We start from the raw sequence: 26,094 nt of genomic DNA, 5'->3' as shown, positions 1-26,094 counted from the left end.
ACCTTCTTTAGACCCTTCGGAAGCTGCATGGTAATAAGTAATGTCGTAAATCGTCGATTTCGGGTAATCGAAGAACTTTATTATTTCGACGCAAAGATGTTCAACAAGCATGGCTCTCCGGTTATATTCTGGAAACTGCTTAACCAACTCGGCCATGACAAAGTTATGTTTTTTTCCCAATGGATAAGGCTTACTTGAATGCTATCTAGTTGCCGGCTCACAAGTTATTATATGGCGAAAATTTTAATTTCAAAATTGTCCGGATTCTACTGGTATACCCTATATAATACGTACACGCACGCACGCACGCGCGCACGCACACATTGTCACAAACATTCTTATATTTTCAGTAACCTTATATTTTTATATCGTTTATCTCATATTTTACTTACTAGACAAAGCAGGCAAATATAGGGTGTCCCAAAACTATTACTTTTCCTCTTAAGATGGGATTTTTTGGAACATTATTAAAAAAGACCTAATACGAAAATATCGAGGGTATGATAATTTTCAAAATAATTACCATTAAAGTTTACAAATTACAAAGCTGACATTTCGCGCGCTTTTTTTAAACGTATCATTAAAATAAATGTTAAAGAAGTCAGTAATTTGATATAAATGCAGTAGATTCAAATAAATATTTGATATCAACTCTACTTTATCAACATATTCAATTTTTTTCATATCAAGATATAAATATAGCTTATTAATGTCATCGATATTACTATAAAAGTTTTTATTATATGAGGCAAATGAGCATAGTAATGAATTTATTTTGGCAGCTGACTCAGCAGCTAAGTTCATATTTTGTTGATAACATTAATTATGCTTATATAATGTATAAATATTTCCCATAAAAATAATTTCTTAATAAAAATGTCAGTGCATATTTATATAACCTCCTTGATGTCAAGATGTACCTTTATGGTACATACCTTCATCACTTGTCATGTCATAATGCCTGAGCACATAAAATGTCAGCTCTGCGATTTATAAACTTTAATCTTGAATAATTTAAAAACTATTATACCCTCAATATTTTCATATTAAGATTTTTTGTTTGAATATTCCAAAAAATCTACTCTTGAAAGAAAATGTGGTGGTTTTAGGACACCTTGTATAAATAAAATAAATTACCTTAGTAATGCTGTCATCTTCATCAGCACTGTCATCTGCAGTAGATGGAACACGTGCACTTAATCGACTAAAAACTGTTTTTGGTTCAATATTAGAACCTTGCCAGCGTCGTTTGCCTCCAGGTAACTCATTATTCACAAAATCTGTTATAGCTCTTCGACGATCTTCTTGCAACAATCGTTTTTGAGGTATTCTAAAAAAGAATAAATAAAATAAAACAAAGTTACAATAAAATTATTTCTAACAATATATACATTGTGTTATTTAACATGTACATTCTAAACATTTATATAATACAAAAAAAATATATTATTCCTTTTCTTTTCTAAAAAAAGGCATGTAAAGAAGATATCAAACATATCGAACATATTATTATTAGGCTTGTTTTCTATTCCTGCACTAGTCTGCACTGGAATGTTCCTTCTTGCTTTCACTAATTTTCAAATATATATCTATTTCATTTTAAGTGCATACTATTCAGGGAGTTCAGGAACAGAAAACAAACGGATTGTCGCTTTTCTGCAATTAGTTCTCTCACTGCGCTAACTTCGTGAGCAGCTGTCATGGCAGAGATCACATATTTTGACCATGTATATTGAAAAGTTAATAGTGCAATATTAAATTTGTAATTTGTATGAAATTATGTAATATCAATAGCTCTGGTGCGCGCGTAGCGCGTGCCTGCTTTGTCTAGTAAGTAAAATGTGAGATAAACAATATATAAGAGACCTATTCTTTTTAGCTGAACTGGCTGCACTAGTTCAGAGTTTATTTTTCTTCTTTCAACGTAAAGGAAAGATAAACTTGTAACTAGTGCAAACAGTTCAGTTAAAAAGAACAGGTCTAAGGTTACATGAAAATATAAGAATGTTTGTGACAATGTTACAAACGTTACAAAAGTTACATACATATATATATTGCAATATCTACATTACTAAAATATTTCGTGGTTATTATTATTAAGTTCTCTAAACAATTTTTTACTTAAAAGTTAGATTCTTTAATTAAATATAACCTAGATTGCAATGGGCCGCTTTCGCCGTCAGGAAGTTCTCGACCCAAAATTTTACGAATGCTACGATCAAGACCACGAAGACCGTCGCGAGCGACTTCTAGTTGAGCTTCTAATCTGTCGACTCCACATAACTCTTGACAATTTAATTTCCTCATCACAAACTCAACTACTTAATAACATAAAAATACTAATTTCCTTAGCAAAGAATCACAATTGTCACCAAACGACTGTATGAACCATAAAAGATAGAAATACAGTTCACTATTTAAGGACAGTCAACACTGCGTAAACATCTTGGTTGCGTTCCGAAATTCACTGTCAGCAAAGAGAAGATCATAGACCATCGACATGTAGAATGGATTGCTGCATAGTATATGCTTCGAAGCGTTTGACTAACCAATTGGAACAATAAATTTTACAAATTGACCAATCGAAAAATACTTAGAAGCATTTGTAGCGTCAAGTGGACCGTAGCCATAGTCGCAAAATGGATGTAATTTTGTTCATATTCCGACTAGAATAGATGTGCGTCGTTAGTGCGCCAGGAATTTTAGCGTTATAAGAAAAAGGCCGGCGTGGCCGCTCTCAGGTTCCACTCTGCTTAGGCTGCGTTCAGATTCCGCACCAGGGTGCACCCAGACATCATTCTATTCTTGTTTAACATTTGGTAAACAACAAAGATAAAACGACATCATGGTGCACCCGGGTGAGGAATCTAAACTCAGCCCTACGGTTACGTTAAGTCCAAATCACACCTAGCGATTGACGATTGCGATTGCCGATTAGCGATTACTTTTCAACCAATTAGAGCAAAGCAGCCACCGACTATTTTGCTCTGATTGGTTTAAAAAGTAATCGCCAATCGTCAATCGCAATTGTCAATCGCTAGTGTGATTTGAGCTTTACGAATCCCTATTGTAGATGCGCCTTAATTCGGAACACGCTTAAGCCCGTATCAGACTACGCATTGAAAATTGAAGATTGAAGAATAAAGATTGAGCTTTGGCCAATCAAAATAAAAGGAGTTAAAATTTTCTTGTTTTGATTGGTCAAATTTCAATCTTTAATCTTCAATCTCAATCTTCAATGCGTAGTCTGATACGGGCTTTAGACTGCACCGAATGCATATCAAACACAAAATTGACGAGAGAATCGATAAGCTTGGACATATAATAATGGATTAAGAATTATTTAAATTTTTATCAAAGAGAGAAACGAAGTAGTTACTAATTTTAAGGAAATCCGCAAAAAAAGATTAATATGTTTTAAATAAGACTTTTATTAAAATTTTATAAAAATTTTGTAATTTATATAAAATCCATATTTCAGTCTTATAATATTATAAAAATATTCTACGGATACTATTTTCAAAAATTAATGTAAATTATTATGCATAAAATATTCATAAAATTTACAGTTATTACATTTAAAAGCAACATAATATTTCCGATAATTTAAAATATTGAAATAAATAACATTACTTTTAATATAATATATTTTTACAATATTTGTATAATATTATCAAAAGTGACATAAAACCGCTATTTATTAGTATTAAATAATGTTTCAGGAACATTATTTGATATTAAATAATACTGTGTTCTTATAGGAAGTTTATTCATAGATTGCACAGGAAACCGTTCCGAAATTCTCAAGCGCTTTACGCGCGCATTGGAAAAACGGAACGGTTTCAAAACGTTGCGCATCAGTATTGCACTCTACGCGATTCATGCGTAAAGGCTCAATGCACACAGGACGCGTCAACGCGTTACGCGTGTCGAATAGCCAATCATTTTTTCGTTTTTATGACAAGAAATAAGAAAGCAAAAGAATGATTGGCTATTCGCCATGCGTAACGCGTTGACGCGTCCTGTGTGCATTGAGCCTAATTCGGAATGCAGCCACAGTGTAACAAAGTGTGTCCTAGCTGGAAAACGGCTGCAAATTGACGTCTAGTACTTCGATACTCCCAGTTCTTTTTATTCGTAACAAAATGGTGAATAACGCGGTAAAATCAAACTTTCGTCATCGTCAGCCTTATTTTTGGAACAACACTACAGAAACTGTTTAATATCTATAAATAGAAATTCCTAAGTCTTCATAAATCAAGTTATATGATAATTATTATTAGTAGAATAAACCAGGGATACGTTCTTCTTATCCTTCAATTAACGTAACATTTGTGTTTACAGTTTTTTAATCAATAAATTCTCTGCATTGTTACATGTTCAAATGCTGGAGAAATACTATTTAATCTGTATTCTGTTTTAAAACTTGATACAATTAAATATATGCATGATTCATATGTACAAAGGCATGATTATGGGAACTAGCAGTTGTAATGTACATTTAGTACAGATTTGAATATTAAGTATTATGTAGCATTAAATTTACTAATACGTCGTTTAAAAACTCATAACACAGAATTTGTAGACATACCTAGAGAAGGTCCAGGGAAATTTTTTTTATATAATTATATATATTTATAAAAATTATATTATATATAAAAAATTTCTTCCCAGGTGTTAAAATGTACTTTGAAAAAGTTTTTAAATGCTCAAAAGCATAATAACTATCATAATTATAATGATTATACAATTGTCAATTAATATGTATTAGCATATTAACGCCATTACATAATGACAGGCTACTAAACAAATAATTCCATAAATTAAATTACTAGTAATTCGTAATAACGTAGGTAACACAACTACTAATATATATCTACACTGCTCACTATTTTACTTTTTTCTCTATATGTTTTTAAAAATATTTTTAAGAACAAGATTAATATAATTGGCCACTTAATTAATTTTTTTAAGTTAATCTGTTTTATCTTTTTTAAAAATACTTTTTTATAGAATATAATAAAACATGTATATCTGACGTATGTTTTTTTTAAAAGATCTTTAATAAATTATATTACATAAAAAAATAGTTAATATAACAGATTTTTTTATATTTCTGTAGAAATCTGCAAGTGTTTTAAAAAAAATTCTAAAAATTTTCAAATTTTAGTATTTAATAATCAAATTTGTGATTAAATTTGGTAAAAAAATATATTTTAATCATGTTAAGAAATACACATCAGTTAATGATTCTCATTTTTCTCCAGTGTATAAATCTTCACGTACATATAAAATACAACATTTTTTTAAATCTTAAAATAAACATAAAAATTATCTTAAAGATAGAATTTCTCAAATTAGAATAAAAAGTTTCATATACGTATGTGAAACATCTTTATATAATACTTCATTTAGTCAATGATGATGTCCAGTTGTAATTAAAGCAGGTAAAAATGATCCTAATACTAAGAATAATATTTCTTTAACTTTAAGCCCGGTCGTAGAGAGCGTCGCACCCTCAATACTTGGCACATGTGAGTAATTAGTGCTTCTTGTCATCAGTTCTGGTAAAACATGAACAGTGGCTACATAAAGGAATGTTCCAGCACTAAACAACATAGCTAAACCAGTTGCATTGACACTGCTCAGTGTTTCTTTCCCTTCCTGTAGTGATAATAAAGTTATAATTAAAATTTAGGAAATTAATTTAAAAAATTAATCTATATATTACAAAAGATGACAATACAAAAAAACAATAAAAACATATTAATGTAAACAAATTATATATTAAATAGAAATATTTAAAACATTTATGTGCGTGTTGCATGCGTAAGTGTTTACACAGGGATATAGAAAAATCTTTCAGACAAAAGTTGTGAGTATGCATCTAAAAGGGTACAATCTAATCAAATATTAAAATCAATTGCTTCGAAAAAATTAACGTTTTAGATCACATAAAGATGATCGCTATTTTTGTATGTAATTTTTTTTTACAAAATATGAATCTTTTAATTGTATAAAAGTATTAAAATAATTATCAAAAAATTAGTACAGTTTAAAAGACATTTTACTCAATGCTAATTCAAATGCACACTTTCATATAGATATATTATTTTAAACATTCTGTTTCTGGTGTTACTACACATGCGTACATACATACACATATATATATACATAGAATTTGAATAAAAATGCTTAATTTTGTAAGAGGAAGTGGTGCAAGACAGAGTGGCAGGGTAAGACAGAATATCCCTTGTATCACGCGATTTGTAGAAATCACAATCGAGCATATACGTTTAATATGGCCTCTCGGTCGTTGAAAGTTTTCTACAAGCTAGCGAAGTAGCGAAGACAGCTATGATATTGAATTAAACCATAATTTATTTTTTTTTTGTTTCCTTATAATTTTATCTTATTTTTTCATTGTGACAATTTTAATATTAAATTATAGTAGTTCCCTTATAAATGCATATGTTTCTAAGACAATATTTAATAAGCTATAAGATATAAATGTTACTTTTTTCTTCTATAAACAGTGTTTGGAAATTTATTAATATGTAAAGTAAAATAACTGTGCGCATTGAGATTATGCATTCTGTTTAGCTATTAACCAGAACCATTCGCAGAGCAATTTTTCTCTTCGGAAAGTTAATTAGCGATGTGGACAATTGAGCGTCAACTGAATAAACCTATGTCTGATAACTTCATTTGAAATAACTTTAATATCACTCCGTGTTCCGATTGAAAAATGGGTTAAAAAGAAAGTTTGCCGAAAGAAATAAATCATTGTAGTTTGCAGAACAACAACAATCAAGATAAGGTGTATAAATTGACAAAAAAATCCCAGGAAGTACAAACTGCTATTTTAAAAGGGGGACGTTTATACAATAGCGCTATCTGCTTGTGGGTTCAGATTTGATTCAATTAAAATATCTTTTGATTAATCCTTCGATTGTATACATAGATTTGAGACATTCAACACCATGGATTTATTCCAAATTGCCCATCAAACATAAAGCATAATTTGTCCTTGTTTATGGAATGTTAAACAAGGACAAATGCTTTATGCCAGAAGTGCCCAATCTTTTTACATCTGTGAGCTATTTTTTTTTAGTAGAGCAACTTCGCGATCTACCTATGTATGTATAAGGTGTAAAAGAAAAAGTACAAAATTAAAATATGATTTAACCGCTTATTAAATATATTAATAGGGATAGGTGTTAACCCATAATGGTCACTCGGGGTCTAAAAGAACCTCACGCCAACTTTAAAGGTACACAGATCATTCAAAATCAAACAACCTTCTATGAAACTAATTTTTATCTGAAAGTATACACTCCTAAATTTTTGTTGGATTATCTCAAATATTACAAATTTTATGGATATTTTTGTAATTTTGCAGCTTCTTTTATTTGAATTTTTTTATTATGTTAAATTCTAATAAAACAAAAAGTTATTGGATGATAAAGAACAGATCTCAAGGTACGTCCAGTAAAATTTTTGCAACAAAATATTAAAAAGCTGGCAAATGGCGACTGAATGACCCCGTATGACCATTATGTTATTATTTGGAAGTGTGATCATTATGGGTTAAAACTATGAACAAATTAATAAGAAAAAAATTAATATAAAAATTTTATAATACAATTCAAATAAAATCAAAATATGAATGTATAATAAAATTCAAAGTAAAAAATAAAATAATACAAATGTTAATAAGATCTTTGACATTGCATTAACTTGGAAATTTTTTGAAAATCAGGATAACAAGAAGACAAAGATAATCTTAAACATTGATCAAAATGTTCCCTAGTTAACAAAAATCTGTCTCCTTTTCAATTAAAACAAGTTTTAACTCTCTTTGCAGTGTTATAATTCTATTCTATTCTAATAGTTCTTGCAGTGCTATAATTTTTTAAACTTATTTGATTGCAACTAAAATAATGATTTTAAATAGACGTAATTAAAAATCTATAAAAAAAATTGCGATCGACCAGTAGATCGCGATCGAATGGTTGGTCACCCTTACTCTATGCATTTGATGCACAAATTCGGAATGTACCCAATGTAAGATTCTTTTAGATTATGTTGCAAAACAACAATTATTACAGAATACAAAACAAAATTATAAAAACTGCTATATCGCTTAATAGAAGGTACTTTCTAGTTTGTATTTATGTTTTTAAAGTATACTCCATCTTCCTTACAGGGATACCCTGTCTTAATCCTGTGATATAAAATCTCACAGATTTATAATAAACATATTTTCAAATATCTAATTTTTTAATGCATCGTAAATATGTTTATTATAAATCTGAAATCATAAAAAATTAATGTTTTCAAATAAAGTTTATAATTCTCTGATTTTATTTAACAATATAATATTGAAAGATTCATATTCAAAGAATATTTAAGAACCAAAGATAATTTGTTAATTATAAAAAGCTAACTTTTATTAATCATCAAATTTTAACCCGTCTTGTCTCACTTTCACCTATTACTTACTTTTCCAATCCCGAAATATGTCACAAGTGCAAGACATGGTGCCGCAAGAGAAAAAATTAATAAATGTCTGCTGATCCTCTTTTTATCTACACCTTCATGAAGAAGAAATGATACAAGTCCAAATGCAGCTGGTGCCTAAAAAATAAATTTTTAATTTTTTAAAATAATGGATAAAAATGGTGCAATTACATCACATATATTATCACATATAAAATAAAAAGTTTATATAAGTTTATACAACATTGTATATGTAAAAAATAAAAATGTTAACTAATGTTGAAATGCATGATAAAATTTCCATATAACATTTAAATATTTTTAATTAAAATTTTCAGATAGCTCCTATGTGAACCTGGTAAAAATTTATTACAGAATTTGTATATAAAATATATGAATTAAAATACTTCAAAAATATTAAGAAAATCTATACATTTTCTTAAAATTTTTCATATAAATAAATTTTAAAATATATTAAGATTTCTAAGATTTCTCATCACATAAATTCTAAAAAAAAAACATTTGATTAAAAATTAAAAAATGTGAAACCTTAGAATATTTCATATATGTATATTGAAAACTATAGAAAAGATGTAGGCTTTCTTAACATTTCTAAAAAATATTCTAATTCATATAAAAAAAATCTAAATTTTTTAAAAAAGTTATAAAATTATATAGAAATTTTGAAAAATTCTAAAATTTGCATCAAAAAATTATGTGATAAATTCAATAAAAGAAAAATTTTCACCAAAAAAGACATACAATATTGTCATCTAAAATTTTTCCTAAACTGTGCAAGGATATTTTGCGTATTTGTAAGTATACACACTCACAAAAAGCAAATACAATAAAAAATATTTTAATGCCATGGTTAATAGTTAAAAGTATCTACCATATTTTCACAAAATTATTTAAAAATTTTGTAAGGTAGTTCATAAAATTATCTTTTTTATATTACTTCTGTAAATGTTTGAACATTTGACAACATTGTAGGAACTTAATATTCTGTACAACATATTCTATTAAATTCTTGTTAATCAACTGTTAGAACACTGTGATTACAAACTTTACTTTGTGCAACATTATTGCCAAAAAAACTATCACTTCAACATCAGCTTGAGCTGTAGTAGCAGCTGCTCCTAACGCAACTCCATCAATTGCAGCATGTACTACAAGACCTAAGGTTGCTGTAACACTCTTATGTCTTCCATCACTTTTTCTTGCTGAACATTGATCAATCAAAAGCATAAATACAAAACCAAGTACTAAACTAATTCCAATCAAGGAATATAAATCACCTGTAAAAAACATGTTATTTAAAAATACTGATTTAAACATTAATAATTGTAATAAATTACATACCATGTAACTCTTTTTCATTAGTAATTTCGCTGGTAAATAAAGCTCTTATACCTTCAGGTATAATCACTGCTAATGCAGTTCCTACAAGAAGACCTGCTCCTAATACAGATACTAATTGTAATTTGTCCTAAAGAAAACAAATATAGTACATAATCATATGGCATTAATTATTTAAAATATTTCATATCACAAAAATATTTATTATAAAAAATTATCTTACTTCTGACAAATTCATGACTAATGGTAATGATCCGGCCAAACAAGAGCCAACTAGCATAACAAGAGAAAGCATCCATAACATTGCTCCTTCTTCCATTATTTTCTCTTAATAATGAAAGAAATTATTAATTTTTAATATTACATTGTAAATTAATAAAATACGTGTTTAAAACATCAAGACTGGTCAACAGCATGTTAGTCAAAAATTGTAAACTTTCTCTTAACTGATCTATCCCACTTATGTATACATACATAGGCACATAAATACATATATATAGATATATATATACATATGTATAATTGTGTAACAATTTTATACTAAATAAAAATATACATAAAACAATAATGACACGTGTACGTTGTTACAGTCTGTTAAATCCATTGGCTAGATTGCAAACATCTGTGGAAATTCGGCCAAAAAATTGACACAGTAGTGGAGTGGTGGCCATACTTCGTAAAGGATTGTACATACATACCATGATGCAAGGAGACAAGGGCCTAGTTTACACCGAGCACTTGATACGCGTATGTACTAACTCGTAACTTTCTATTCAATTATCTTACTTTCGACAATGCGTGTATACATGATACATATATTTAATTATCTCGATTCATATTGTACCAGCTTAATATAGTATTCTTTAAATTTATTGCCGAAATTACGATAATTTAATAACAAATTACTAGTTAGTTCGTGTATCAAGTACTCGGTGTAAACTAGGCCATAGTCGATTCTTATTTCAAGATCGTTTTAAGTAACATCTTAAGATGCTAATACGGCTCTTTGATTGGTTGATGACATCTTAAGGTGATACTTAAGATGATCTTAAATTTAAGAATCGACTATGACCTTGTTTACACCGAGCACTTGATACGCGTACTAATTAGTAATTTTCTATTAAATTGTCTTAATTTCGGCAATAAATTTAAAAAATAGGATATTAAGTTGGTACAATATGAATCAAGATAATTAAATATATGTATTATGTATACACGCATTATCGACAGTAAGATAAATTAATAGAAAGTTACGAGTTAGTACGCGTATCAAGTGCACGGTGTAAACTAGGCCAGTATCATTTGGTACGCGTATCAGTTGGTACGATAGATCTAGGGTGCTTTCCAAAGAGTGCCACAGTGTGACACAGTAGGCTTGTTTTCTATTCCTGCACTAGACTGCACTAGAACGTTTCTTCTTGTTTTCACTAACTTTCAAATATATATCTATTTCACTTTAAGTGCACACTAATTCAGGGAGTTCAAGAACAGAAAACAAACGAGTGTCACACAGGGTGTTTACGATAACTAATCGGATCTCGGATTGGATTGAACAATGGTACTCAACGTAAGTATAGAAAATTTCCCTAGGCTAATCGGATTGACGATTGCTGTCTCAAATGTAATCCGATTGATGACGAAAGCGTGGAGACCGAGAAGCATGCTTGAAAAATAAGTCTCTTTATTTTTTTAAATAATAACACAAAAAATCAAAGATAAAGTTAAAAAGAATGATTTGAATTTAGATTTATTGTAATTTGTTTTGTCTAAACACTGGATTTCGTTTAAATTTCTGTTTGTAAAAATTAATTAATCTATTCTAAAGTTTGTGGTTATAAACAAATCAAAATTAATAAAACAATTATTAGGTACATATTAAAGCATATAATATTTCAAGCATATCATATAGAATTCCTGTTTATTATAAACTTAGTAAACATAACTTTGAAATTATTCAACTATATTATACATTAATCAATATTAATTTATATGTTAAAAATCAATAATGTTTCTAAAAATGTTCTTTTTATTCTTTTCCAGATCGTAAATAAACTTCAATTCCATGAATAAATAAAAATTACTGGAAAATGGATTTATATGAAGAGGGCATTATTGAACAATATCAATTTGTGCTAACTTAAAATTTGTAAAATCTACTTTTCTTTATTAGTTGTTTATTAGAGAGTAATAATATAAAAATGTAATACACGCATCATATATGCATACAATTATTTTAATTTTATTTATGTATATTCCGTTCTTATATTATTACTCTCTAATGAACAACTAACAAAGAATAGCAGATTTTACAAATTTTAAGTTAGCACAAATTGATAATGTTCAATAATGCCCTTTTCATGTCAATCCATTTTCCAGTAATTTTTATTTATTCTTGGAGTTGAAGTTTATTTACGATCTGGAAAAGAATAAAAAAAACATTTTCAGCGACATTATTGATTTTTAACATATAAATTAATATTGATTAATGTATAATGTAGTTGAATAATTTCAAAGTTATTTTTACTGAGTTTATAATAAACAGGAATTCTATATGATATGCTTGAAATATTATATGCTTTAATATGTACCTAATAATTAATAATTGTTTTATTAACTTTGATTTGTTTCCGATATAACCACAAACTTTAGAATAGATTAATTAATTTTTACAAACAGAAATTTAAACGAAATCCAATGTTTAGACAAAAAAATTACAATAAATCTAAATTCAAATCATTCTTTTTAACTTTATCTTTGATTTTTTGTGTTATTATTTAAAAAAATAAAGAGACTTTTCAAGCATGCTTCTCGGTCTTCACGCTTTCGTCATCAATCGGATTACATTTGAGACAGCAATCGTCAATCCGATTAGCCTAGGGAAATTTTCTATACCTACGTTGAGTACCATTATTCAATCCAATCCGAGATCCGATTAGTTATCGTAAACACCCGATAACTAATCGGATCTCGGATTGGATTGAACAATGGTACTCAACGTAGGTATAGAAAATTTCCCTAGGCTAATCGGATTGACGATTGCTGTCTCAAATGTAATCCGATTGAAAAGCGTGGAGACCGAGAAGCATGCTTGAAAAGTCTCTTTATTTTTTTAAATAATAACACAAAAAATCAAAGATAAAGTTAAAAAGAATGATTTGAATTTAGATTTATTGTAATTTTTTTGTCTAAACACTGGATTTCGTTTAAATTTCTGTTTGTAAAAATTAATTAATCTATTCTAAAGTTTGTGGTTATATCGGAAACAAATCAAAATTAATAAAACAATTATTAATTATTAGGTACATATTAAAGCATATAATATTTCAAGCATATCATATAGAATTCCTGTTTATTATAAACTCAGTAAAAATAACTTTGAAATTATTCAACTACATTATACATTATTCAATATTAATTTATATGTTAAAAATCAGTAATGTATCTGAAAATGTTTTTTTTATTCTTTTCCAGATCGTAAATAAACTTCAACTCCAAGAATAAATAAAAATTACTGGAAAATGGATTGACATGAAAAGGGCATTATTGAACATTATCAATTTGTGCTAATTTAAAATTTGTAAAAGTTGCTATTCTTTGTTAGTTGTTCATTAGAGAGTAATAATATAAGAACGGAATATACATAAATAAAATTAAAATAATTGTATGCATATATGATGCGTATATTACATTTTTATATTATTACTCTCTAATAAACAACTAATAAAGAAAAATAGATTTTACAAATTTTAAGTTAGCACAAATTGATATTGTTCAATAATGCCCTCTTCATATAAATCCATTTTCCAGTAATTTTTATTTATTCATGGAATTGAAGTTTATTTACGATCTGGAAAAGAATAAAAAGAATATTTTTAGAAACATTATTGATTTTTAACATATAAATTAATATTGATTAATGTATAATGTAGTTGAATAATTTCAAAGTTATGTTTACTAAGTTTATAATAAACAGGAATTCTATATGATATGCTTGAAATATTATATGCTTTAATATGTACCTAATAATTAATAACTGTTTTATTAATTTTGATTTGTTTCCGATATAACCACTAACTTTAGAATAAATTAATTAATTTTTACAAACAGAAATTTAAACGAAATCCAGTGTTTAGACAAAAAAAATTACAATAAATCTAAATTCAAATCATTCTTTGTAACTTAATCTTTGATTTTTTGTGTTATTATTTAAAAAAATAAAGAGACTTACTTTTCAAGCATGCTTCTCGGTCTCCACGCTTTCGTCATCAATCGGATTACATTTGAGACAGCAATCGTCAATCCAATTAGCCTAGGGAAATTTTCTATACTTACGTTGAGTACCATTGTTCAATCCAATCCGAGATCCGATTAGTTATCGTAAACACCCACAGAGAGACACATAGCGTTTTTCATTGAGAAAACTAGTGCGCACTGAATGTGCACTTGCTGCAGGTAATTGGGCGTTTCCGTTGGCACCGTCATCGCGCGAACCGAAACGTCCAATTGCCAGCGGCGAGTGCACACTCAGTGCGCACTAGTTTTCCCAATGAAAAACGCTAACAGTGTAACACAGTTGTGTAGTCTAAATGGAACAGATAAGTTACCAAACACGGTCACTAGAGTGCGTAAATGACTGATTTATTAAAAAAACACAGATTCGAATTGAATCAGAAATCTATCCGTAGAAAATCCAGACCCGTTACAGAAGAAATTTTACATTATCTAATGTAGGAATAACTTCTTTACAATGCCGACAAAAGAATAAACTTGCAAATTAATCCGATAAAATACGTATGAATAATGAATAATCAACGAATGCATTGTTTCTTAGGCTTATACAATTCTTTAAATAAAAATAATGAATATTGATCACTATCTAAGAATTCTGGGTACGTTATTTTCGAACACGAAAACATTTTTAGTAAAAATATAAGTCCATTGTGCTAATTTAAAGATGTAGCATGTAAAGAAACGAAAGGTTTAAACTATAATTTTAATTTTGTATGTTAAGGCGACAAAACATGACTGAACATGACTAAGGCTGTGTTCCGATATAACTGCCAGTACTGGCAGTGGTGAAAAATCCGTTCCGTTATTGGTACGCAGCGCACTGCGACAGCATCTAGTAACATCAATGACGTCATGAATGGTAGCCATATTGCCACTGTGACTACTGCAGCTTCCAAGGTGAGGTAGCTACAGTGCAATATGGCTACTATGCTGTTCCGAAATACGATGCTATAGCAGTGCTGGCAGTAATGCAGTAATATTGGAACAGTTGTGACAGTGTACTGTCATGACGTCACATTTACTGCACTGCCAGTAAAAACGGAACACAGCCTGTATGTACACCCAACGACTTTGATTCTGTCCATGGAGAAATTTTCCAAACTAAGAAGTCGCTATCTTTCTACATATTTACAGTTTATGATTAACGTAACGACCAATAAGCTTTAGTTGTTTCATTAATCATGAACTGCAAATATGTAGAAAGTGGTGACTTCTCAGTTTGAAAAATTTCCCCATGGACAGAATCAAAATCCTTGGGTGTACATACACCCATGGAATTTGATTCTGTCCATGGGGAAATTTTCTAAATTGAGAAGTCACCACTTTTTACATACTCGCAGTTTATGATTAATGTAACGACTAGATTTTATTGGTCGTTACGTTAATCATAAATTGTAAGTATATAGAAAGATAGCGACTTCTTAGTTTGGAAAATTTCCCCATGGACAGAATCAAGCGTGTGTGAAGTTAGCACCCCAACTTTAGTTCTTGAGAGTTCTGATTAGAGTTCCCGATTCATTTCGAAAAGACTAAGAGTTCCCTATAATTTATATTAAGAGTTCTGCTCAATAACGATTTTAAAATTAAATTTAAAAACTGGGGTGCTAACTTCTTTTCGAAATTAAAGACCGAATAGTTCTGAGGGGTTTAATAGCTTCATTTTATGAATGCCTAGAGTTCCCGATATATAAAAATAATTTTTGATAGATCCAAAAAAAAAAATTTTTTTTGAAAAAAATATTTAGATATAATAGTTCTGTGATATTTCGATTGTTATTTTACTTATTTTGAAGAGTTCTCGATGATTAAAAAAAATCTAGATCGAAAATTAAAAAAGTTCTGACTAATAACAAAGTTTCAAAAATCGACAGAAAATTATATATATCTTGTTATGTAGCCATCCGGTCGCGTTGAGTCATAAGACTTTTCATTAGAACTCGTCGAGAACTGTCCAGAACTCTGATCAGAACTATCCGGAACTCTCAAAAAATTTTCGACCTTCGAACTTGGAAAAATTTCGATCACCGTTCAAATGTCGGATATCTTGCAAACCGTTGACCCGATCGCGTTGAGTCATAAGACTTTTCGTTAGAACTTGTCGAGAACTGTCCAGAACTCTGATCAGAACTACCCGGAACTCTCAAAAAATTTTCGACCCTCGAATTTAGAAAACTTTTTGACGACCGTTCAAATATCGGATATTTTGCTAACCGTTGATCCGATCACGTTAAGTCATAAGACTTTTTGTTAGAACTCGTCGAGAACTGTCCAGAACTCTGATCAGAACTATCCGGAACTCTCAAAAAATTTTTGCCCTGGAACTTAAAAAATTTTTTGACCACCTTTCAAATATCGGATATCTTGCTAACCGTAGATCCGATCGCGTTGAGTCATAAGACTTTTTGTTACAACTCGTCGAGAACTGTCCAGAACTCTGATCAGAACTACCCGGAACTCTCAAAAACTTTTCGACCTTCGAACTTGGAAAAATTTCGATCACCGTTCAAATGTCGGATATCTTGCAAACCGTTGACCCGATCGCGTTGAGTCATAAGACTTTTCGTTAGAACTCGTCGAGAACTGTCCAGAACTCTGATCAGAACTACCCGGAACTCTCAAAAAATTTTCGACCCTCGAATTTAGAAAACTTTTTGACGACCGTTCAAATATCGGATATTTTGCTAACCGTTGATCCGATCACGTTAAGTCATAAGACTTTTTGTTAGAACTCGTCGAGAACTGTCCAGAACTCTGATCAGAACTATCCGGAACTCTCAAAAAATTTTTGCCCTGGAACTTAAAAAATTGTTTGACCACCTTTCAAATATCGGATATCTTGCTAACCGTAGATCCGATCGCGTTGAGTCATAAGACTTTTTGTTACAACTCGTCGAGAACTGTCCAGAACTCTGATCAGAACTACCCGGAACTCTCAAAAAATTTTCGACCTTCGAACTTGGAAAAATTTCGATCACCGTTCAAATGTCGGATATCTTGCAAACCGTTGACCCGATCGCGTTGAGTCATAAGACTTTTCGTTAGAACTCGTCGAGAACTGTCCAGAACTCTGATCAGAACTACCCGGAACTCTCAAAAAATTTTCGACCCTCGAATTTAGAAAACTTTTTGACGACCGTTCAAATATCGGATATTTTGCTAACCGTTGATCCGATCACGTTAAGTCATAAGACTTTTTGTTAGAACTCGTCGAGAACTGTCCAGAACTCTGATCAGAACTATCCGGAACTCTAAAAAAATTTTTGCCCTGGAACTTAAAAAATTGTTTGACCACCTTTCAAATATCGGATATCTTGCTAACCGTAGATCCGATCGCGTTGAGTCATAAGACTTTTTGTTACAACTCGTCGAGAACTGTCCAGAACTCTGATCAGAACTACCCGGAACTCTCAAAAAATTTTCGACCTTCGAACTTAGAAAATTTTTTGACTACCCTTCAAATATTGGTTATCTTGCTAACCGTTTATCCGATTGTGTTGAGTCATAAGACTTTTCGTTAGAACTTGTTGAGAACTGCCCAGAATTCTAATAAAAATTCTGAAATTTCCAGAAATTCTCTTTATTAAATTATCTTCGCAAAATAATAGACTTAGGCTATGAAATAATAAATAGGAGTAAAATAAAATGCAAAACCAATATTTTGTACGACTTAAATGAATATATATTGAAAATATAATGTGACATATACATATATAACAGTTTTTAATAACGTTATATAAATAAAACATAAAATAAAATTATATTGTAAAATATATAAAATTATATAACATAAATGATATAATATGTAAGTAATGCACATAATTGGTTGTGTTTTTGTGGGTCTAATTAAATGTGTTTTTATGATTTTGTAACATACATATTTACGTGTGGCGTGACTATTTTCGAGGACGACACAAAGTTTCGTGTTTTTTGGAGATCGTCGTATTCGTACCAGTGCATTCCTGTATAAGTATATGCTATATAATGGCCATTTCTGTGACTTGCAGTTGATTTACTATGGGCATATGATATGTAGTTAATAATACCACATAATATATAATTTCTGTCATCAAGTGTTATTATTTTTGTTATATCATCTAATGAGTTAGATAATTCGCGATGTTCAATTTTATAATTTGGATCTGTTATTATTGAAGTGTCTAATATTATATGTGAACTACATTCATATTTTTCTGTTACAAGGCAATTGCATTTAGGACAAGGTTTACTTATTTTTTCAAATACCGTGTTATTAATTGCTTCCTGTATTTTTCCAAAGCCTCCTGTTAATATTATATCAACGTTAATGTACAATGTGGCAAAATTCCGGTTTATAAAATAATCACATTGATGACAAGAATTATTACGTGTAATGCTTGGCATTAGGTTAGTGAAAATAATATCTATCAAATGATTTACATTACAATTAGCGTTTAAAAATTCTACATGTCTAGTCTCAGAATGTTGGCATATATTTGTGTCTTTTAATATTAATGCACGTGCAATATAATCGGCGTAAACAATTTTTCCTCGCTTAAGAATGTTTATACAGAATTGTACGAATGAATGTTCTATGGTTTACAATTCGTCTTTGTTCCTTATCACATGCATGCATAATCAATTGCGTAAGTGCATCAAATGCACAAGTTTCCTTAACTGCTATATATTTATTATTTACACGTACGCTATTGCATAGATTGCCATTCCTTAAAAGAGGTACAGTTATTGTTTTATGTGATTGAACAACATTCCATTCAGGACAATCACCTAAATATGTAGGTTTCTGCTTTTTTTTGAGTTCATCATTCAATCCGCCCCAATTTTCTTGTTGATTGAGAGAGTCGTCTATATTATCGTCGTTTTTAATTATTTTATTTCTATTTATTGTATTATCATTTATGTCAAGTTCTGAAATACTATAAACTGAATCTGATTGAGGAAGCGAATCTATGTTTATCGTTTCTATCTCTTTATTTGTGTATATAATTGTTTTATAATCCAAAGAAGTAGTTTCTAAAAAACAGTTTTGATGATAAAACGAATCTGTATCACTTTCTTTTTCCATTTTGTCTTTATCTGTCTCTTTATCTATACAATCCGCAAAATTAATGTTTTGAACACGTTCTTTAATAATATTATTCTTTGTACTATTCCTAATTTTTTTCTTTCGTTTCTTTGTTAATTTTAATGTATTACATTTTGCCATTGCTTCCTTTATGCAACCATCTAAATAATCAAGGCGCAAAATAAACTTATCAACTTTTAATGGCAAATCACCTTTAAAAACCCGATTTTTTAAATTGGAAAATTCGGTTTCTACGCTAGATAAAGTAGCAATTACACCACCAGTTTTGAAAAACGGTACCATTATGGCAGTTAAAATTGGAGTATAATGCAACATCTTTCGTATTTTTTCTGCAATGTCGACACTGAAACATGCATTTAATGTGTTACCTTGCTTACACATATCTGCTTTCAGAGAAGCTCTGTCATAAATTGCCTGACTCCATTCTATCCATCCTGTAGAACATTCTGTATTAAGATCTATTTCATCTACTATTGAATACTGTTCTGGTTCAGGAAAATCAGCGACACCCTTAATAACATCATTTACAAAATTAAAACTAATTTGTGATTCTAATTCCTCTTTTAATGATGAACCCAAAGTTTGACTTAATGCTACTGTTAAAATACATTCTATAAAGTACTCTAATTGTTCCAAATTTTGCATTTTATATGACAGATAGAGCGAATAAAAAATTGTCGTACTTTAATTAAGGAATGGCGTCTTAAGCAATCCCATCGACACACTATGGCTACTATGTGGCTGATATCGAGTCTAATGTATGTCAATGGTAGAATGGTGGTATTTCCTTTCAATATATCATAGCACGATTGCATGTACTCACGTAAATTATGTTTACCAGCAAATACTTTAGATATAGAAATTAAAATAGCTTGACTAAAATCACATACCACCATTCGTGGCAATGGAATATTCAAACTTAAAATTTTTAAAAGCCACGTTGTAATAGCAATTGTATCCTGTTCCGCTGATAGCATTTGGAATATAGGCATACTTCCATGTGATGTTACAAGCATGCACTGGTATAAGAAAATATGACTCGATTTACAATTTTCATATTTTATTCGTTTACATACAGAACCTGTAGCATCAATGATTATAAAAGAATGGTCGTCATTGCAAGAGATTTTATATGCAAGTTTCTGTTCTTCTGTCCAATAATAGCAAAAAAATGGATATAAGCCAATTTTATGAATAAGACCTACATGTGTTGTATGCATAGAATTTACTAAGTTATTAAGAATTTTTGATCCTGTAAGTCCCAATCATTTGTCTCGAACCTCGTTTACAGCTTTCCTTAAAACGCTTGTTGTTGGAAGTATTGGTGGGTATACATCGCCAATATTAATAATCTTCTTACTTTCATTTCGAATATAAGAAATTGCATCAATTTTAGTATCAATTATAGTATTAGCTACCTGAACACGTCGACATCCTCTAAGCTGTCTACGTTTATTATGAATATATTTAAAATTGACATTTTTAATTGTGCACTTAAAGATAACATTCCTGTTGTCATTGACTTCCTCAACTAATATACAATATAATTTCGCATTACATTCAGGGCACTTTGCTTTTATCCGAATATATGCCATTGTTGTTTTTTTGGCATTTTTGAATGTCCAAGGGCATGGTATTCGATGTTGTATCCAAATTTTTTCTGCGAGAAGATCTATCCACCCTGGTTGTAATGTAACATAATTTCGGCCTTCATACGTAGTTTCCACAGATTCAATTCGTTTCCATTCATCAAACGTTAATGTAACATTAAATTTGTCTGCATTAGATGTCGATGTATTTGGATCGAAACTGTCATTAGCATTTATTTCTACCGACGTATTTTTAATTTCAAATGCTTTTATCACGGCGTCATATAATCCATTTCTCTTATTTTTTATGATTGTATATACGTGTTTACTACATGGATTTTTACCAGACGGATCCATAGCAATTGAAATGCGTTTGAAAACATCATGAGAAGGTGGCAAACATTTACCATTTTCATTTACTGTTCTATATTCTTTACTTGTAAGTAAAGCGCGCAATTTTTCTATGTCATACATTTTTCTTTATATTAAAAATGCTATTTTAAAATGTGAAAACCTAAAATACAAAACATTTACTTATTTTCAATTATACTTATTACTTATTTTCAATAATAATGATAAAACCAGAATAAAAATTACAGAAAAGAATAATTACATGTATATTTATAAACAAATAAATGAATTTTTTAACGTTACATACTTAACTCTCACTCTGTAACGTGTTTTTTGGCACCCGTTAAGTGTACAGGGGAGTCATTAATGTCTAGCATGATTTTTTTAATGTATTAAGTAATTTAGAAAGTATTAAAAAATTCACGTAGCTTCCTTAACTATTCTAAATGAAGAACTATTCTAAATGAAGAAAATTTATACATTATTTAACAAATCTATTTGTTTAAATATGTTATTTTTGCAAATATATAAACCAAAATGTAAATATGGTAATATGTTCACAAATTTGTAACTTTTGAACAAATCAATGAAATTTAATAAACTTTAATATTGGAAAATAAGATTCATATTTTAATAAAAAAATATATCAACACATTTTTTTTAAATTTAATTGCTTAAATTCGGGACATGAAATCTTGCAATTTTGAAATTGTAACGACCCGTCTTTTTCCGCGCACGGGGCGGCGCGAGCGCGACGGACTAGGACGCGGAGTGAGGTCGCCAAGAGAACTAGACTTTTTCCGGTTTAGGTGATATAACAACAGTGCGTTTATTTCGCGTAATATATGTACAGTGGACGAGTAATGGAGTGGCTTAGCCACGACGCGCGGACGGACGGATGGCGGTGACGCTCGGACGGACGCAACAGAATTTACAGAATAACGCGCGGACGGACAGATGAGAAACGGAACGCGCGGACGGACGAATGGTATATACAGAATGAGTTTGCCGCGGTATCGGATAGAGCTATTGACACGGCTCGGTTCGCGGAATTCCGGCCTCGAGTTTTCCGAGAACTCGGAATCGGTGTTGACGCGCGCAGACCGTGGCCTTGCCGAAGGCCGTGGCCACGGCCGTGAATGACGCGCGCGGCGCGACTGTACGCGGATCGCGATTCCCGACGCGAAGCGGTTAATACCGCGATGTTCGGCGGTGGTGATCGACTCACGCCAAGAGCTCTTGGTAGAGGTGCGGAACTCCACACCCCAGGTCGTGAGTCGATACCCAAGTGGGGACGGCGGATCGGGAATTGCCGACCAGGATCACCTGGTGGAGCCCAAGGTGGACTTGAGCCCGTTTTATCGGCGGTGTCAGGAAGGCGGACGGCTCTTGCCAAGACTTCTTGGCGGAAGCTAAGGCGCTTAACTCCCTGGTGAGTGCTAGGAGGGCTTCTTCCACGGACAGGAGAGTGGACGGAGAAGAAGACCGCTCGACTCTCGGAGCGGCGGCGCTTATATACCCGAATCTCGAGAGCAGGGACGGTGCGGGGGTACGGAACGGTACGGAATCGGTGGGGGGTCTCCCCGCCGCTCGAGATCGGTCCGGCGATCGCCACTCCGGTCGAGCGCGTGCACGCGGAGATCTGCCACGCAGATCTCACGTGCGGATGCGTCAACGCGCGCTACGCCGATATTCGCGTGTCTTTTCGGCGCTATGCGCCAGGTTTCTGCTGTCCGGCGGTTGTTCGGCCGGACAGCCCGGAACGGTGGACGGTCTGAGGGGGGGAGCGGAAAGGCGGTTTGTTACAAAATTTATAAGAATAAGATTTCGTAATGAAGAAATGACATTTGACTTTAAAAAATTTATCTTTATTCAAAATTTACATGATCAGTTTTGTCCTCATTATTTTTATATTAACAGAATGTATTAATTTCATAGATCTTTACATAACAGCGTTAAAATATCTATCTGTTATTTAAAAGTTAATTATAAGCATATTTTTTAACTACAAACAACTACAAATGATTTCATATTGCAATGTGATGCTATTTGAGCTGTAGTTACAAAATAAATTCTAAACGTTTTATAAAAAGCATGCTTTTCAATTTTAAACAAAACTTTTGGTGCTACGAACAACTACACACGATTTTATATAGAAGTGTGACGCCATTTCAGCTGTAATTATAAAATAACTCATAATTGTTTTTCAAAAATCGATTATTTAAACTAAAAACAAAAATTCTTGAATTACAAATTGCAAACAATTTTTAATGAGGATATGATGTAATTTTTTTTCTGATTATAAATTTGTTAAGGATGACAAATTATAATATGCTTTGTTTTCGTTTGCGTCTTTATTTTTAATGTATTTATTTTTAATCGCACGTATATGTACCGATTCTGCATTTACGTGTCTTTAATGTTACCTGAGATTAAGGATCTCGTCGCTCCAACGATCCGTGATAACGCTTTGGGGCCGTAATGAGTCGACTGGATTGCAATATTTTTAACACAATAAATTTTTACTTTAAACTTTGCGACAATGTTTTCAGTTTATTTCGCAACAACGTATTGATTTTGATTCACAGCAACGTACTAACTTTGCTTCACAACGTCTTAAATTCGTTTCGATTTACAACAAGACTTGAGAAAAATCTGATCGCTTCGATCTCTGTGCTCGCTTTATATCCAAAATTTTCAATCCGCCCATGCTCTCTTATTGGTAAAAATTTTCAACGAGAGTTCAACGTCAACGAATCAGGACGAATCGGCAACTCGCGATAAACGCGGACGCCAGAATACATAACAAAAGCGCCGAAATCAAAGAAAATCGGCCAGCCGGCGCATCGGCGACTCGCGACAAACGCGGACGCCGTGCCGCGCGCCGAGTTTAATATCACAAGCGCCGAAATCAAAGGAAGTCGACAAATCGGCGGATTAGCGTGTCGCGACAAACACGGAAGCCAGAATAAATAACACAAGCGCCGAAATCAAAGAAAATCGACAAACCGGCGCATCGGCGACTGGCGACAAACGCGGACGCCGCGCGCCAAGTATAATATGACAAGCGCCGAAATCAAAGAAGATCGGCAGATCGACGACTTGCAACAAACACGGGTGCCGACTTATGATCGTAAGCATCGAGATCCGTTTTGCTTTTGCTGATAGCAGTTTGGCGAAATCAAAAGGACAGCGGTTCTTTTAATTTCGATAACAATCATTCTTTTATAGCCATTGATGCTACAATTTTTGTATGCAATCGAATAAAATATGAACATTGTAAATTAAGTCAGTCTTTTTATATCAGTGCATGATTGTAACGTCACATGGAATCCTTGCATTCCAAATGCTTTCAGCGGAACAAAATATAATTGTTATTATATTTTGGTTTTTAAAAATTTCAAGATTTAATATAGCACTGCCACGAATGGTGGTACAATAGTATGTGATTTTAGTTACATACTATTTTAACTTCTGTATCTAAAATATTTGCTGATGAACGAAACTTACGTGAGTAAGTACATGCAATCGAGCTATGATACTTAATAAAAGAAAATTCCACTATTCTATCATCTACACACATTAAACTCGATATCAGTTATATAGTAGGCATCGTGTGTCGATGGGATTGCCTAAGTTTAGTTAAAGTACAATTTTTATTCGATCTATTTATCATGCTTATGAGATGCAAAGTTTACAATCAGAACACTTCATCGAATGCATTTTAATAGTAATTTTAATCTAAATTTTGAGTTTATCATTAAAGAAGCAATTGAGCTCATCATTAAAATCTCAAATTAGTTTCTATTTTTTAAACAATATTATTAAGGATATCGCTGATTCTCCAGAACCAGAACAATACTCATGTTACGTCCAGAATTCTCGAAATAAGTCTCTCGGGTCGGTTGGCAGGTAGAGACTTAGAGAAATAATTCGAGCGAGGTAGGAAGGACGGAACAAGCCTAATCTCTCGCACACATGTCTCCGGGCGAGTGCGACGAGTCGAATGCGTCAGGTGAGTCAGAATGTAGGTCAGGTGTCGAGGATGACGACCTATGACTCTCATTCAGACTCTTGCATTCGTGTAGTCCTTATTTTGCGTAAACGAATCGAATCGCTTTTACGCGGGATCGGACTAAGTGCAATTTTATCGGAGCGGGAATTAGAGGTGATTGAAGTAAAGAAAAATGATTGAGACTAAGAATTACAATTTATTTTAACATAATAAAAGAAATAACCAATTACAATGATAGGTGATGACTAAAATAATAATTATTAATGTACAAATAATATTTTTGTCAGTAGAAAACATGTATAATAAAAAGAAGAAAAATCTTATGTTCTTAATAACAAAAAAAATTGTAATTATAACTTAAATTCTAGTTGGTTATAAGTGTGCATGTGTAGGTGTATTTTATGATCAAGGAATTTTTAGTTATCCAGGTAGGCTTTGGAGCGAGTCGAAGATTTCTTCAAATTCATTGAGTACTCTTCGATTCGCTTCGATATTTTCATTTACTATATTCTCTACCTGTTCGGAAGTAAATAATGAATCGGAATGCGGGTTTTCTTGGGGAAACTCTAGCGCGGGGGAATATGGATCTTCCGGAGGTCTTCGAACAGGTGAATCGGAATTACGATAAAAAAGATCGGGGGAAGGTGTAGGAGGAAAATCTGTAGGAGAAAAGGTTGAATCCCGAGGAGAGGCTAAGGGTTCTGCAAAAGGATCGAAGGTAGAAGACGGTGACCCTGGTGGTTGTTTAAAATCTGGTTCTACATGAGATCCAGGAGAGTAAGAGGGGGAAGGATAACGACAGGGGGAAAAAGAGTGTGATTCAGGGGACGGATTTGAGACTGGCGGAGATGAGTCGGTCGGTTCGTCGGAAGTACTCAAATTAATTAGAGCGTTAGGCAAAACAG

At 31.6% G+C, this 26,094-nt stretch overlaps 2 protein-coding genes and 1 long non-coding RNA gene across 3 annotated transcripts; all 3 read right to left on the bottom strand.

Annotated features, from left to right (window-relative positions):
* Positions 1 to 1,137: 1,137 nt before the first annotated feature.
* Positions 1,138 to 2,587, bottom strand: LOC120358452 (pinin-like; the record flags this gene model as incomplete). The annotated part of the gene is given in 2 exon segments (XM_039452771.1): positions 1,138 to 1,330; positions 2,153 to 2,587. Coding segments are annotated over 2 exon segments (348 nt in total), but the record flags the coding sequence as incomplete, so codon positions are not given.
* A 2,605-nt stretch (positions 2,588 to 5,192) lies between these two features.
* On the bottom strand, positions 5,193 to 10,551 carry LOC105197981 (zinc transporter ZIP9-A). Its single transcript, XM_026141648.2, has 5 exons — positions 10,085 to 10,551; positions 9,865 to 9,991; positions 9,574 to 9,800; positions 8,506 to 8,640; positions 5,193 to 5,664 (listed from the first exon to the last, which is right to left on the bottom strand). The coding sequence occupies exons 1-5, from the start codon at positions 10,178 to 10,180 to the stop codon at positions 5,416 to 5,418; spliced, it is 834 nt and encodes a 277-aa protein (XP_025997433.1). The 5' UTR covers positions 10,181 to 10,551; the 3' UTR covers positions 5,193 to 5,415.
* Positions 10,552 to 16,965: 6,414 nt separating this feature from the next.
* LOC120358406 lies at positions 16,966 to 17,610 on the bottom strand. Its single transcript, XR_005575370.1, has 2 exons — positions 17,575 to 17,610; positions 16,966 to 17,099 (listed from the first exon to the last, which is right to left on the bottom strand). It is a non-coding gene; the product is annotated as an uncharacterized LOC120358406 (long non-coding RNA).
* Positions 17,611 to 26,094: the final 8,484 nt, after the last annotated feature.

This window comes from Solenopsis invicta, chromosome 8 (assembly GCF_016802725.1).
Source record: "Solenopsis invicta isolate M01_SB chromosome 8, UNIL_Sinv_3.0, whole genome shotgun sequence".
NCBI lineage: Eukaryota > Metazoa > Arthropoda > Insecta > Hymenoptera > Formicidae > Solenopsis > Solenopsis invicta.
The sequence above is the reverse complement of the archived record's forward strand: the minus strand, read 5'-3'. Positions and strand labels throughout refer to the sequence as shown.